At 44.3% G+C, this 16,774-nt stretch overlaps 1 protein-coding gene across 1 annotated transcript; it reads left to right on the top strand.

Moving 5' to 3' along the window:
* Positions 1–8,316: 8,316 nt before the first annotated feature.
* On the top strand, positions 8,317–13,411 carry LOC6733750 (ubiquitin-like modifier-activating enzyme 1). The gene is made up of 4 exons (XM_002080758.4): positions 8,317–9,413; positions 9,989–11,710; positions 11,773–12,081; positions 12,142–13,411. The coding sequence occupies exons 1-4, from the start codon at positions 8,655–8,657 to the stop codon at positions 12,925–12,927; spliced, it is 3,576 nt and encodes a 1,191-aa protein (XP_002080794.1). The 5' UTR covers positions 8,317–8,654; the 3' UTR covers positions 12,928–13,411.
* The last annotated feature ends 3,363 nt before the right edge of the window (positions 13,412–16,774 follow it).

The raw sequence follows: 16,774 nt of genomic DNA, 5'->3' as shown, positions 1-16,774 counted from the left end.
CACAATTTTTACTAAATACTTCTTTGTGTCCAGAAGCACCCATTTCGTTCTTTTCATTAAAACTAACTGCATATGTATGTAAATTAATATCTTAGTCATAATTTAAGTTTTACTATCAAATGATATAAACATTATTCTTATGTACCCTTTCAGATTTTTAGTAACATTTGGTGACGCTAACCTCTTTTGTGAAAAAAAACCATATGTCTCCCAACTTTCCCATAACTTAGGATCTTTCCCATAAATCCCCTTGTAAGACTCTTGTAAACCCTAACTAAATTATGCAAAAGCCACGCTCTACATCATGTTAAAACTCGAGTGATCAATCCCAGTGATTTCTGAATTTCTGACACTTTTGCAGGCAGATCCTGCCGAGGACAAAGGGAAAGTGGCCGTGTACCAGTTTTCCGATTCGCCATGCCCGTCGTCTTTGGACGTGGCTTTCACTTTCGCCGATCTGCAGATCAATCAAAGTTGGTCACGCTGTCGGGAATTATGTCACTCGCTTACTCAAATTGCAGGATCTGCAGGACGAGAATGATGAACTGACGGTTAGACTGATTTGCATATGAGGGCCGCAGAGTTTTCCTCGGCAGCTGCGGCTCGGTTTTCCGAACTCCCCAAGGTGGTGGCAGGGAAAACTTCGGCTTGACATCGCTTGAAAGTTTTCTGAGAGTTTTTTCCTCTTTTAATATAATTTTCTTTCTATTTTTTGGTCTCTGCTGTCAGCGCATCAATCATGCATTTTATGTTTTCATCTTTTAGGCGAAACTATCTTTTGTAATTAGGTAAAGTCTTATAATTGCCAGCCAGGACATTTGATACTTTCCTCGGCTTACCCTAATCCTTTCGAATTCATATGGTAATTTCGCTGCTGAAAGCTAATACTTTTGCGCCTGCGTCGTTGTGGGAATTTTGACTGAATAAGACATTGGATTTGGGCCTTCTATATATGAACATACCCCCCTGTGCTATATATCAATCAATTGTCAGGGTCCATAAACGATTTTATAATGGTCTTAATAGTGTCCAGCTGCCCGAAAGTGATATAAAATCATTCGATGGGCATGCCAAAATCGCACTTTATGGCCACATAAAATTGGGATCTAGTGCCGAAGTACAAAAAAAAAACAGATGTGGAACTGCCAAATTAAATCCACGATTCGTGTAAGTCCAGAAGTTATGGCTCACCCTCGACGGAGTGCCGGCACTCCGAATCAGACTTCCTGTGTGCCCATCGCTCCACTAATTGCTCGAAGGATGCGACATCGCCCAGACAGGAAGCGGAAACTAAACTGGCCGGAGGTGGGGATTGCGGGGACGGGGCCGGGGACACTCGGAGCTCTAACAAAGCGACGAGCCAGCGGCAAGAAGTCATAACACCAAACAAAACACACGCAATCTCCTTAAGCAAATTTAAATTACGTGAGCTCGACTTCTCCCCGGGTGCATTCATTAAACGTCTGCCCGATAATTAACGCCCTTATGGCCAGGAAGCCGTCCAGAAATGCCCCAGTACGCAAAAAGGGACACTTCTCTGCACAGAGAGCCATTGTCCTGCCTCCGAGGGCCATTGTGACTAATTGATTTGCCCAACAAATGTCCCGTCGCTTCCCTCAGTTCGTCGACTTAATTTTGTATGGAGTGCGCATTCCTTGTCTGGGCGAAAATATTTGAATTTGCGGCGGCTAGTTAATAGGATTCTAATGCCGTCTTCGGCTGATTTTAGCAGCAGGACAATGGAGGATTTGTCATGGGAAGGATGCATTTCAACAATAAATTATTGAACACGAATCAGAGGCAGTTGGGAGCTATGCAAAATCGAATTAGAGACGGAAACTTCATTAAACTTAACATTGTGCCGATTTAATTGATCAAATATAAACTAAGCATTTTCGAAATACATACGTACTTCGTTTAAAGTACTGGTAAATATGTAACAGCATTTTACTCTTGCATTATTAGCACTTTAAATGCAATTAGTACACGAAATCCGAAACTGCAACTGCAATATGAAATGCATTTAACGGACAAAATTTTCAAACCAGTTGATAGCCAAATGAAGTCTAGGAAAACCTCAGACTTAAAATCGAATTTGGTTTTACCCAAAAATATGTAACGAACTTTCACCTCGAGTTTTCCAACCCGACCAGTAGCATCTATCTGCAAACAAAATTAAAGTTTTGTCAGATTTTTTAATAACATTTATTTGTTCGAGCTTGCAGATGAATTTTACCTGATTTCGAGCAGCTTCCCTTGGCACAACAGCCACCCTTTTTTTTTTGGATGACCAATGCCGATTTTCCTCTCATCCCGCAGGACCAGAAAACGCAGTCCAGAGTCAGAGTTGTGAAAACAAAAGGGCTTGGACTCGGAAAAGTTCTCAGTGCCCAAAAACCCTTTTGTTTTTCCCACATGACACATAAATAACTGCAACTGGTCAGCTTCAGTTGAAGTTGCCAGCGTGGATTCGGTCTCAGCTGCCTGTTAATTGAATCATTAGGGTTGTGGAACCAGAGACAATGCCTCCATAATCATTATGAGTGATTGCAGGCAGGCTGAAAACAAAGGATCGGTGTGCCAGTTAAAAGCAAAATGTATTTGAATAAGTCACCCAGCTGGCCATTTCAATCGTGTAACTCCAGATGCAATTCCCTTGTAATCCGCTCAAGGGGTTGCCCAAACCGGCAGCCACTTGAGAATCGGGTTTAGGGCCTCTCCGCGTGGATGATCCACCAAGTCGGGGACCGGGGAGGATGTGACTTGAGGAATCGCCAGACTGATACACTCCAGTGCCCTCGCACGGGTCAATAACTCTATGCCGACTGCATTGGCATTACTTTTCAAAAGTGCAGAGGTCGTGGGCTGTAGAACGGAAAAAGTGCCACTCACTCTCCGTTTGATTTCATTCATAAGATATAAGATCTATAATTCCTATCTAATATTCACTTCTAAGTTTAGAAACTTGTTTTCCTTTAGTATATAGCCTTGAAGTATTTAGATTTGAGATCACTAAAACTTCATCCAGAACTCAGCTCATCTGAAGTTCATCGTTTTGGTGGCCCAGCTGTGGTCCAAGCTCGGCTTCACAGCCCCGAGGCGTGAGTCTCCCAGGCTCAGTGTCGGTTTACTGCGGGGATATCATGTCAACGCTTTGACTGGCATTTAACTTGCCCTTGTCGCCGTGTTTGGCCCAGTTTGGCCCAGTTGCGCCAGGCGGCAGCAGCATTTAAGGGCTTAAAACTTTAATTAAAAGGCGCAGGAGCACAGCTGGGTCCCTTAGCATTTGATCTATGCGCTGACAGGAGGACGAAGACGAGGACGAAGAGTCTGGTTCCCGTTCCCAGTGCCGTTCGTAATCGGATACTTTTATTGCTGAAAGGATAAACCGCAAACTGCTCCGCACGACCATCCATCCGACCATCACATAATACATTTTATACGAATTTTTCAGCCCGCTCGCATAAGCAGCTTAAAGTCGCTGAGACTTTACGACAGTTGTAACGATTCTTGGCCGTTCAGTTCAGCTCTTTTTATGCCATCGATTTTTGCCTACTTTGCTGGCTTCTTTTGTTTCAGGAAGTGTCGCCTTCGCTTCGCTCGGAAGCCTGATCGCAAATAAAAACATATTCCTGCCTGGCCATTAAATTGATGGATTCGTTGCGCGCCGAGCCCAATAAAAATGTTGCAAGCGGCAGACAGCATGGAGCAGAGTATCAGATATTTAAGACATTAAAGTCAGCACCACCGATTCCCAGACAGGATGTGTTCAACACACCTCCAGATTGCGAGAATCCCCGAGATGGCGAGATTGCGACTAAGCACATTACAGCGTTAACTGGGCATTATTCAAATGCTGTCCGCAGTAAGCACATTAACAGGGATTATGCATGGGCAATAAACCGAACCGAGACTCCATTTACTCCTTATACTATACTGCATATATATGCAAAGTTACGATCCAATCCAATCCCATCCGATCCGATCCGATCCGATCCTCGCTGCATTTCGGTGCGGCATGCAAGGGGTTACAATTTATAGATGCCTGGATTACGCATCATCTGTCCGTTTTGCGAATCCCATTGTCTTTCACTTTGTCGCCTTAAGGGAAGGGTTGCAACTTTGTGTTGCAATAAAATGTTTACAAATTTCTGCAAAATGATTTTGCATGTGCCAAACTAAATGGGAAACTCAATTGATTTATCACTCGATGAGTTCGCCTCGAAGTGGGAAAAGCGAAGGAAAGTCTGCTTGATGGCTTGATCAAATGGAAGGGAAATCCGGCGGAGGGAGTGAGAAAATTCACATATTTGCAAATTAATCACATGGTAATGAGCAAGTTTATTCAAAAACATATACTTCAAACGACGTGTTATCACTGTACATATAGGAGTTGTAGGACTTATCAAGATACTTTATTGCGATTTACATATTGATATACATATTGAGTTTAGTTAGCTTACCAAATGTTGCCTCTTTTACTCATTGTTCAAATTCCTTTTTCCATCTTCTTAATTTCCAAAATTTCGCAAAATTTCGAAATTTTCCCAAACGGCAAACGCTGAACCCATTAATCTATGTTGAATGAAATTTGAATAGGCAAACCCTTTGGCCATAGTGAAAAATGACTCTCAATTGAAAAATGACGCCAATCGCGGCCCATATGCAAATGTGCCCAAAGACAAAACGCCAGAAACTGAGAAATGTGTCTCTCGATATTCGCGCATTAATTACAAACGCAATATTTACAAAACAAATGTGTCGCTTTATGCTGTCGACCCAGGAAGGTAGAAATGCGAGGAAAGGACTAAGAAAAGAAAGGACTCCGCAAGGACGAAAGGAGTGAGGCAGCTGGCCGCTGTCAACCCCTTTGGAGTGACAAAAATTACAAAGATTACAACTTAATTTCGACTTCCAGCCCTTCGACTCGAGTGCTGGACGGGCATTTACATACATAAATCCTGGATCGCCTCCTCCTGCCTCCTCCTCCCCTTTCTGCGCTGCAAAAGACACTCGAAATAGTTGAAAATATTTTGTCGTGCCCGCCATTGTTGGCAACCCCTTCTCGAGATCCAGGTAAGTCGGCATTTGCATTTTCCTGACAGCTCTCACAGCTCCGCATTGTCCTTTCACACCTTGGCAACTCGAGTTCCTGCCCCGCACAGCTCACACTCCATTGCATTCGTAAATATTTTGATTGCATTCGGTGGGACTTTCAGTGCACAGATAAAAACTGATAGCTATTTAGTTCATCAGAGTAACATAAACTGAAGCTGACCAAAAATGAGTGCCTAATTATTTGTTCTACTACTACTTCTACTATACTAATACTTCGCCTTATTCATTGGCAAATCTATAATTCATTATATCACACACATTTTCTCCGAACTCCGCCATGGGCCCCAATTAGCAGTTACCTGGGCAGCAGACGCACTCACCTGTGGCCAACTGTCCACGCCCTCGTGCAACTGCAACAATGCCGCCGCCGCGGGGCCAAATCAAAATTGCAGCCAGCACTTCCTTCGGAGTTCCATTCGCTTCCCTCGACTTTCACACGTTACTCAGCGAGCATAAAGCGGCGCGTATTTAGGCCAGAAAGAGCTGGCACAGCGCATAGGGGAAGAAGACCAGCAGCAACTGCAATCCACTTGACCAACTCACTGGAGGCCCAAAGCCAAATCGCCGAAGCGTTGGATTTGTAACGTATTTTCCAAGGCGGCAGGGAACACTTCTTCAATTGTTGCGACTGTTTTCTCCATCGTTTTCCTCCTTCTAGATGATGATGGCTGTGCGATAAAGCGCATTTTCCCAGACAATTAAAGTGTGGGAACAGCTCGTCATTTAGTGGCAATAGGACGAAGATGTTGATCGCAAGAAGAGATATATTTTCTCTTTGATAAACGCAATTCGAGACACTGGGCTGGATGGGCTCCTCGGTAGTTGTGGCTCAACAAGGAGTCGTTTTCCACAATCTTGGGGTTAGTCGAAGGAACAATTGTCGTTCTGAAAGGAAGCGGAGTATTAAAAATGCCACCTAAGTGACAAAGGAAATTAATGCTGCGTGCCTTTCGTGTTATTTCCAATGTTTTAGAAAAAAGTTGGACCTTTAAGTATAATTTTTAAGTGAAGGGCACATAAATACGCTTTTATAACAGTTTAAGGAGAGTTTAATCATTTATCTATATATTTATGAAAAAAAAACCTTGCAGTTCTCTTGATTTTAATGATTTTGTGTTTCTTGTTCTTTTTAAATTCAATTTGGCCAGTTGTTGTTAATATGGTGTAGGACAAAAAAAGAAACACAAAGCCTTTTGCCAATTTTTGGAAATAGGCACTTCTACCCTGCCAGCCGCTGACAGCGCCGAAATTAATAGTGCCAGACATTTTTTCAGCGGCCTTTCATATTCAAATTACATTCCCAATTGATTAATGGGTGAATATTTGCATAGGGATGATGCGTGGCCATATGTGATGTGCTTAATTAGGGAGGGCGGAGTGCATTCCACATACGTATGCATGTTTATATCTCTTCGGGGGCACGCGATGCAGAATATTTGGAGGACAGATGGGCAGCAGACACCCCCGCTCGTTCCGTGCAGGATCAGTATGCTAATTTGGCAGGAATTTGTGTTTTTCGGGTTATACCACGCGACAAGGACGAGGAACACACCGCACGCGATAAAGTCCGCGGCTAGTTTTCGATCCTATCGAGATCGGACTAAAATTAGAGCGGTGGAAGCGGGGGAATTTCTAAAACGGGAGCAGCATTTCGCGCAGCTGTAGGCGTAAATTAAAATGCATTTTACGCAACTGTGCGACGAGATCCGGGCTTCAGATCCTGCAGCTGTTGCCCCTCGTACTGCATTCTCCTAATGGCACGCTCTCAACACTTGAAAAGGACACACCCCCGCCGCTCGGAAAACTGGGATAGGATAGCTCTCTGTTTTTCGTGGAAATTTACGCATTTTCATGCTCGACTACCGTTGCACAGAGCAGAAAGGGACCCCCGACCGAAAATAGATTAGCCGCTCTCAAAGGATATTGAACCCGGCCAGGACCGAGCGACACCGAAGGACTTCGCCGTGGGTCAGTTGGTGTTGGTGAGTGGGACAACTGCCGAGGGGCGCGTGCCATGATCGGGGTTTTTGGGCCAGGATAATTGCCTCAAGTGCCGACAGATTGATGACCAGCAAACTCATTGAAGGATATACTTCAATTTCGAGCTAATGGCTTAGAAGCAGACGAAGTCTGTATTCTTCTGAATAACACTTCTTTTATGAGGTTGTTTATATTTCTACGTTTGAAATATATATTTGTTAAATTAACTTTCATACTATAAATTATTCGATCGATATTATGTCAATCACAAAAACGAATATCCTTATATGTTTTATTTATTCAAAATATTATGAATGCTGCTTTATTTTTAGAAGAAGAGAACACAATTTTTGAATTGTTTAGAAAAATAAGAACAATCTATATATCAAATGGCATGCATTAAAAATAGCAAGTTTAAGCTATAAGATACATCTTAATTCCTGAAAACGACAGATCGATGAAACTTTTAAGTACATAAGATTAAATAACGGGGAAGTCAAGCTGGTGGTATAAAGATTACTATCAAGGAATCAGGGTTGTGTTTGCACCACAATTAATAATCAGCATATTTATAATCAACACTTTAATTTTTACCAATTAATACATTTAAATTTCAAACATTCCATAGCAAAGAAATCTTATTGGATGTCAACAAATTTGTGAAAATGCCAGCCATATATAAATTTTCGTTATACGAGGTTGTGGGTGTTGTAGAAACCCGAAGCGTTTCTTTCTTCAGGTTTTAAAAGAATTAACAAACTCTAACAAATCTAATATTTCAGTAGGTGCACTAAGAACATAAGCCCAAGAACTAAAATATGGGGAGGCAAACAATTTTATTTCAAATTGACATCTAATTAACTCATGACCACAGAAACGATTTCAAATATATTGTGTTTACCAACACCGCCTTTAAACAAGTTGCAGGCCTGCCAGATCTCCAAAAAATGTTTTTTAAATAAGTGAGTGACACTAAAGGGTCGAGTCTTAACTGTGCATAGCTGAGCTTACAACCCACCATTTTAAATTGGTTTTATTTGCCTCGCTTACCAATTTTGATTTTGTAAATTCATTTGTTCTTACTTTGCCAGATTACAAATAATAATAAGTAATAAAACCGTGTCTTTACTAATTGAAGTAATGTGAAATAATTGGACCACCAAGAAACATAACTAATAATGGTAAAAATATCGATAGCACCACATTAAAATCGATATTGTTCCACCTCCAATTCCAACAGATCGGTCACACTGGGCAGGCTTGCCAATTTCAAGAGCCGCGGCCACACTACTGTGAATTCTATACTGCAACTCGATCGTGCGTGTTCTGTATTTTTGGGAGTGCGTTGTTAGAAATTCGGACAGAAACAGGATCCGCTATCCTAGAACGAAAGTCAGAAACCACGGGAAATTGACTTCCGGACGCAATAGCGTTCTTGTGTGTCCAGCCGTGTGCGTGTGTCCGCGTTCTGCAGTGTGCGTGTGTGCGAAAGAGAGAGGGCGAGCGGTGCAGCCGCAACTGGGAAATTCGATTGCCAATATTTCAGCAAGGAAGCAATGTCGAGCGGTCAGCAATTGGTGGCCGATTCGCCAGCCTGCAGCTCAAGTGACCATTCGCCGCTGGCCAAAAAAAGGCGTTTAGAGTTGTTGGGCGACGGAGTGGGGGCAATGGGAATGGAAGAGGAAGAAGCCGGCGGAGCAACGAGCAGCAGTAGCAGCAACAACTACGAAAATCACGACAAAGCAGGCGGCGTTGACATTTCGAGCAAGTGCCCGAGCGAGACGACTAGCGAGCGCCAGCTGGAATTGTGCGTATCGTCGTCTACCTCTGACACATGCGGCGTTAATGCTCCGACGAAGCGAGCCGAAAAGCAGAAACCGAAACAGAGCCAAGGAAGCGGCGACGACGTTAGTACCTCGTCAGCAGTGGAAAAGGAAGGAAGCAAGCGGCCGGAGAAGCGCAATTACCTGAACACCACCACAATAGAATCGCAAGAAGCCTCCTCCAGTGCATCCGCCACTAGTAACAGCAACAACAACGTCAGCTCAAGCAACAACAACAGTAATAACAGCACCAATAACCGACAACTGGAAGGAAGCAGCAACATGGCTGGAAACAGTGCCGCCGCCGGCGGAGATATCGATGAATCGCTGTACTCGCGCCAATTGTACGTCCTGGGTCACGATGCGATGCGCCGGATGGCCAATTCGGATATCCTTCTGTCGGGACTGGGAGGACTCGGCCTGGAGATAGCCAAGAATGTGATTCTGGGCGGCGTGAAATCGATCACCTTGCATGACACAGCAACTTGTGGGGTATGTGTGTGGGGCGAAGAAAAAATCGATAATTTTCCAGCGGACGCGGGAAATGCCCTGGAAGGCTGATTTGGCATCCCTGGTCTTAGTGAATCATTCAGTTTTTATTTGATTTCTTTATCCTAGACTCCGCGCGAAATAAGGTTAGGTTAACATCTCTATTTGCTTGCAAAAAATTCGTTTTGTGTGTGTAATTCGGTTTTCCTTCTTTTTCTATTTGCCTCAAAATGTCTGCGCCATGCGAAAAGTGTGTGAGCGGGACAACCGTATGGGCATCGCTCGCTGCCGTTGTTTTTGCATTCCCTTTTGCTCAACCATTCGGTTTTGTTTTATGCACTGAAAGATTCAAGTTAAAATCTATGGTTTTCACATAAACCGTAATATATAAATTATGTAGTTAATAGCCTTTCAATTTAAAGTTAGCTTGTATCATACAAATGTATTTCCTCTAATGACAAAGGTGTCTTTGCTGTACACTCAGCACAAAACCAATTTTCCTTTGTTAGTCATGGCTCCCGTCTGCTGATTTCATCACCATTGATATATATATTAAATATTGTTCGTTTGCCTTGCAGCTCCATGACTTGTCGTCGCAATTCTATCTCACGGAAGCCGATATCGGCAAGAATCGTGCGGAGGCCTCTTGCGCCCAGTTGGCCGAGTTAAACAACTATGTGCGCACCGTTTCGCACACGGGGCCGCTTTCCGAGGAGTTCCTGCGCAAGTTTCGCGTTGTGGTGCTGACCAACTCCGACGGGGAGGAGCAGCAGAGAATTGCCAAGTTTGCCCATGAAAATGGCATTGCTCTGATCATCGCCGAGACGCGCGGACTGTTCGCCAAGGTGTTCTGTGACTTTGGTGAGAGCTTTACCATTTACGACCAGGATGGCACACAGCCGATCTCCACCATGATAGCTAGTATCACGCACGACGCACAGGGAGTCGTCACCTGCCTGGACGAGACGCGCCATGGCTTTAATGACGGCGACTACGTCACCTTTTCCGAGGTGCAGGGCATGCAGGAACTGAACGGCTGCCAGCCCCTTAAGATCACAGTGCTGGGACCCTACACATTTAGCATCGGAGACACCAGCAAGTTTGGAGAATATAAGAGCGGAGGAGTGGCCACACAGGTGAAGATGCCCAAGACCATCAGCTTCAAGCCCCTGGCACAGGCCACTGAGGAGCCGGAGTTTTTGATCTCCGATTTTGCAAAGCTAGACTCTCCGGCCACGCTGCACGTGGCCTTCAATGCCCTCTCCTGCTACCGCAAGGCCCATAATGGAGCCTTGCCGCGTCCGTGGAACGATGAGGACGCCAACAGCTTCCTGGAGGTGGTCAGAGCTAGCAGCAACGTGGAAGTCGACGAAAAGCTGGTGCTGCAATTCGCCAAAATCTGCTCGGGTAATACGTGCCCGCTGGACGCGGCCGTTGGTGGAATTGTGGCCCAGGAGGTGCTTAAGGCCTGCAGTGGAAAATTCACACCCATCTACCAGTGGTTGTACTTCGACGCCCTGGAGTGTCTGCCCACAGAGGGTGTCGAGGAGGCGGATGCTCAGCCCGTGGGCTCGCGCTACGATTCTCAGATTGCCATATTTGGCAAGAAGTTCCAGGAGAAGTTGGCTGACTCGAAATGGTTTATTGTCGGCGCCGGAGCCATCGGTTGTGAGCTATTGAAAAACTTTGGAATGCTAGGCCTGGGAACTGGCAATGGCCAGATTTTTGTCACAGACATGGATCTCATCGAGAAGTCGAATCTGAACCGGCAGTTCCTGTTCCGCCCGCATGATGTGCAGAAGCCTAAATCAATGACGGCCGCCGACGCTATCAAACGGATGAATCCGGAGGTGAATGTCACCGCATACGAGTTGCGCGTTGGCGCCGAAACGGAGAAGGTATTCTCCGAAGACTTCTTTGGAAAGCTGGATGGTGTAGCCAATGCGCTGGACAACGTGGATGCTCGCATATATATGGATCGCAAATGCATCTTCAACCGCATTCCGCTCGTCGAGACCGGAACTCTTGGAACTTTGGGCAACGTTCAGGTGATTGTGCCCTTTGCCACCGAATCTTACAGCTCCTCGCAGGATCCCCCAGAGAAGAGTATTCCCATCTGCACGCTGAAGAACTTCCCCAATGCCATCGAGCACACTCTGCAGTGGGCGCGTGACGCCTTCGAAGGTGTCTTCAAGCAGTCTGCAGAAAACGCTGCTCAGTACATCGCTGATCCTCAGTTCACCGAGCGAATCGCCAAGCTGCCTGGTATTCAGCCTCTGGAGATCCTCGATTCCATCAAGGTAAGGATAGAATTTACTTATTCGCCTTATATGCTGTACTAAATGGTAATCTATTTCTACAGAAAGCCCTGATCGACGACAAACCCAAGAGCTTCGCCCACTGCGTTGAGTGGGCTCGTCTTTATTGGGAGGATCAATATGTTAACCAGATTAAGCAGCTGCTCTTTAACTTCCCACCTGATCAGATCACCTCCAGTGGTCAGCCGTTTTGGTCTGGTCCCAAGCGCTGCCCCGATCCCCTGGTCTTTGATGTCAACGATCCCATGCACCTCGACTTTATCTACGCGGGCGCCAATCTCCGAGCTGAGGTCTATGGCATTGAGCAGGTTCGCAATCGCGAGACGATCAAAGAGCTGGTGCAGAAGGTTAAGGTTAGTTGTTCGAGATTAATAACGTCTGGTGGGACCATTTCTGATATTATTTATTAATAGGTGCCCGAGTTTAAACCCCGTTCGGGCGTAAAAATCGAGACCAATGAGGCAGCAGCCGCCGCCTCGGCCAATAACTTCGATGACGGCGAGTTGGACCAGGATCGTGTCGACAAGATCATTACAGAGCTACTAAAGAACGCCGACAAAAGCTCCAAGATCACGCCACTTGAGTTTGAAAAGGACGACGATAGTAACTTGCACATGGACTTCATTGTGGCCTGCTCAAATCTACGCGCCGCCAACTACAAGATTCCGCCAGCGGATCGCCACAAGTCCAAGTTGATTGCTGGCAAAATCATACCTGCTATTGCCACCACCACGTCGGTGCTCTCTGGCTTGGCTGTGCTCGAGGTGATTAAGCTGATCGTCGGCCACCGGGATCTCGTAAAATTCAAGAATGGCTTTGCCAACCTGGCACTGCCGTTCATGGCCTTCTCTGAGCCGCTTCCTGCCGCCAAGAACACATACTACGGCAAGGAGTGGACGCTGTGGGACCGCTTTGAGGTGACCGGCGAGCTGTCGCTGCAGGAATTCCTCAACTACTTCGAGGAGAATGAAAAGCTAAAGATCACCATGCTCTCGCAGGGCGTGTCCATGCTGTACTCTTTCTTCATGCCCAAGGCCAAGTGCTCTGAGAGACTGCCGTTGCCCATGTCGGAGGTCGTGCGTCGCGTGTCCAAGCGTCGCCTGGAGCCGCACGAGCGATCCCTGGTTTTCGAGATCTGCTGCAACGATGTGGATGGCGAGGATGTGGAGGTGCCCTACGTCCGTTACACGCTGCCCTAAGCCCGTATATATTCCTAATTTAACCATTAAATTATTTTACGATCCCGTTTTGTTGTCGGCGACGCGTTTTGGAATCGCGCAGCTCCAACGAAGGAGTTACTGTCTAGCTGTTTGCATTTTAATTTTCACAACACCATTACGAGAGCAGCCCAGATCTAGAAATTATATAAAATGTGTGTGAATCCTCTAAGGAATGGCAAAATAATACGCATCATACGAAATACAAAGACTCGACTACAAGCAACACTTTAACTGCATCTGATGAAACTCTCTGCTCAGCATAGTTGTAAAGGTAACAAATTACGAAAAACCGAAAGCGGAATTTAATCGCATTGATTCATTGAAAATTGAAAACTGATGAATGAGCCAGGCGGCAAATTTCTCTTCACTCATATATTTTTTTTATATGGAAGCATAAACTAATTACGTCATTGTATTAAAAGGAGTAAAGCAAATGAATAAAGCTGTATATTTCATATGGTAATCGCCCTGCTAGACGACTCAGATAATTTCGTTCAGCACTTGACGTCTGGTAATCTCATTTCCCCCGCCACTTCGGAAATTAAAATTGTAATGCATACTGTTCTGCCAGTGAAGTATATAGGGGATGCCATCTATCCGTACGCCAGTCAGTTTCAGAAAGTTACGTGACACAATTAAATATTTTATGCCCTCTCAAGACGTTTATGCCACCCCGCCCCCGCCCCCAAGGAGGCGGCTGCCACCAAAGTGCAATTGGCAAGTGCCGTAAAGTTGCAACGCTCGTGGAATGCGGCGGGCGGAGTGGCGGCGTCCTCTTATAATTAAATATTACACGCAATGCAACTGAAGTATGGCCAAAGTTATGCAGTTTCGCATCTCACTCTTGGCCTTTTGCGGCTTTTTGGCAAACTTGCTTGAATTATGCAGTTAATGAAACAAACAGGCGAGGAAAGTGGCTGCGCCGATCCGCTTTGTATCAGTCGAATAAGTGTGTTCTGGGCAGGGTAATCAAAGTTTTGGGCCGTGTAGTTCGACTCCTTAGGGCTCTGATTGTTAGCACCTAAGTATTTAAGATTTATAAGATCGTCTTATTAGCCACTTAGAACTTACTATCTAAAATTGAGGTGAAAGAAAGTAACTGATCAAGTTTAAGTTTTTAACTAAACAGACATTAGAAATATTATACAGGATCACCAAAGAGATTTAGAATATGAATATTGCTGGCTAGTTTAGAAAGCGTTCTAACACCACCAAAACTACTTTGGGTTGCATACTTTTAGACATATGCTATGCAGCTTATATCGCATACATCAGTACATTTTTATTTTTTTTTAAGATTAATTTTTCAAAATTTTAGGGACAATTTTGTTTTATGAAAGGGCTAATCCAAATATTCAATATTATTCATTTGGTGCTTTCGCTTTTGGTCTGAATCACTGAAATGTAAAGATTTAAATGTAAATTTCTCGATTGTACATTCATATGTGCATTGCGTACATATTAAAATGCTTTCTTTGTTGCGACTGCCGAATTTTGCGTGATTCGCGGGGATGAGCCCATAGACATCTCCCAGCTTTTACGTATAGTGTGCGTCAGCTTTTGGCAGATTATCATCTGCCTAGCGCCACAAAACCCAGAGGCTGTTGACTCATGGGAAAAAGAGGGCTAATGGGTAGCTCTTCTGCTGGTGTTTTTTTTTTTTGAAACCACTTATCCATGACTCTGCTTTCAGGTGTAAAAAAAGAGTGTCAGAACTATACTCATAAATTTTGTACCGAATTTCGCGCTTATCTCGATTGCTCATCGAGCTAAAAGCTCGCTGTTAAAAACCAAAATTTGTTTAACTCTGAGATAGGGCATAAAGACGTCGATCAGCGGCGGCCAAAAATGAAAATCTTTTGTTTGATGTCCCGCAACCTGTTGGCAAATACGCAAAGTATGCGGGTGTATGCCATTTTTTTGGGAATTCGGTTGACAGCTTGGCATATTTTATGCAAATCGGATACGGAATTTTAATATGCACTTGTTTCTATATTAATTGTTTGTTTTCTCTTGCCATTGACTGAATGCTTTCAATAAATATCCGCTTGGCCGTGTGACACTTTCAGAGCGATAATGAGCCAAACTCCTCTGAAAGTAATTAATGGACCTACTAAATGGAAATCACTCCCAGATGGACACATCAAGGCGAGACGAGAGCAATGCACGTGTCCAGGGAAAGCGTAGAACCGCATGCACTGGATGCATATTTTAATTAATTACTCGGACACAGATACATCTGCCTGCGGATGGGGATGGGGGAAGGTCAATTGGGCTGGCATTTCCTGCCCACTTGGCCATAAGTCGCATTCGGGTGTGCGTCACGCTGAGAAAGTTTTTGGGGCTGTGTAAAACACAATTAGTAATTGCTTTGATTTCCTGCCTGCGGAGGAGCGTGTTCGATTTCGCACGTTTGGGAAATGGTAGTATGTAAATCGCATGTCCGACCAGTGGCGCACTTCCATATTAGAGCAGTCGAGCCGATACACCTCAAATTGAGTCATTGTTCAATTTCAGGTGATACGCCACTCACTCCTGGATACACTGAAAACATGGGTTGTGTATAGTGTGCTAAGGTAAGTTCTTAAAAAGCATACAGTTCAACTGCATTTTGGCCAGCCGTGAAATAAGAAGATCTTGCGATTATAAATGTGACATTTTAATTTATTGAATTGATTTGAAGTATAACATGAAGTTTTGAGTGTAGTTACAGGAACTCCATTCATTTGTAGGCACGCTTGTAAATAAATAAGTGTCCCCATATCGGCCAGACGTTCATGACACCACCCACACAGCGAAGATACCCATACCCGTATTCGTATTCGTAGTCGTACGAAGTCCATAATGAATATGTCACGAACTTGCTCCCGCCGATCTTAAATCGGCGACTGTTTGGATACTCTCAACCAGCTCAAGTGGAATGAAAATTACTGAAGCTAAAGATACAGATACGGCTATCAGCAGTTGTAGCGAAAGGCAGTAAACAAGAAAGATAGTGCAATGATGCAGTGAATCATTGAAGAGTTACTAACCTCAGGGAACGCTTACGCCCAGCCGAACTGTCTTGTTCTTCCTTCCGCTGAAAGCTTCCGATAACAGCTTTCTCGCTCCTGACCATGGCAGACCATTTCCGCTGAAATCAACGTAACTTCCATTGAGTAATATGCGTAACACTATCGAACTGATAAGACGATTATATATATATTGATGTCGCAACTTCGAAAATTACGCACCTTTCGAGGGCCTGACCATGTGTCACCAGCAAGTTTGCCACTTGTACTTTATTTGGGTCATATTTGGATCAGAAATCGGTTTTGCATTCAATTTCGTGCCCAATTAGCACTTGAACCCAAGACCTCAGTCTAAGTTCAGAAATTGCCGGCAAGTTGTTTCGGATATCTGTGTGTAGGTACAGTGGTGCACGTCACTAAGCGATCATGTTCCGAAATGAAATACATTTGAATCTCATAATAACAAAATATGGTTTTACTATCTTTTACCTAGTCGGGGTTATATATTTATAATGATCTTGCGTTTATCGCAGAACATATACATTTCCAAAACTATCATTTTATAGATTTTATAGCATTTCGAGTTATCAAGGGACTAGATCAACTGCGGTTCTAGATTGGCTATGATTAAGTGACAGTAAATTGAGTTTAAATGGAAATTGATATTGGATATATGAAGGCTGCCTATGAAAGAGCACTATCAATGACATTTTGGGATTTCCAAAAGATTGTGAATTGAAAAAGATGATCATACTTTCGAATACTACGGTGAGTAATCGGCAGCGGCTAACATTCGTGCGTATTTTGGTTCGCCT

Source organism: Drosophila simulans, chromosome 2R (assembly GCF_016746395.2).
Source record: "Drosophila simulans strain w501 chromosome 2R, Prin_Dsim_3.1, whole genome shotgun sequence".
NCBI classification, from domain to species: Eukaryota; Metazoa; Arthropoda; class Insecta; order Diptera; family Drosophilidae; genus Drosophila; species Drosophila simulans.
The sequence above is the reverse complement of the archived record's forward strand: the minus strand, read 5'-3'. Positions and strand labels throughout refer to the sequence as shown.

Coding starts and splice junctions, on each gene's coding strand:
- LOC6733750 (XM_002080758.4), top strand. CDS start 8,655: ATGTCGAGCGGTCAGCAATTGGTGGCCGATTCGCCAGCCTGCAGCTCA. Junction 9,414..9,988: donor ATGACACAGCAACTTGTGGG/GTATGTGTGTGG, acceptor TTTGCCTTGCAG/CTCCATGACTTGTCGTCGCA. Junction 12,082..12,141: donor AGCTGGTGCAGAAGGTTAAG/GTTAGTTGTTCG, acceptor ATTTATTAATAG/GTGCCCGAGTTTAAACCCCG.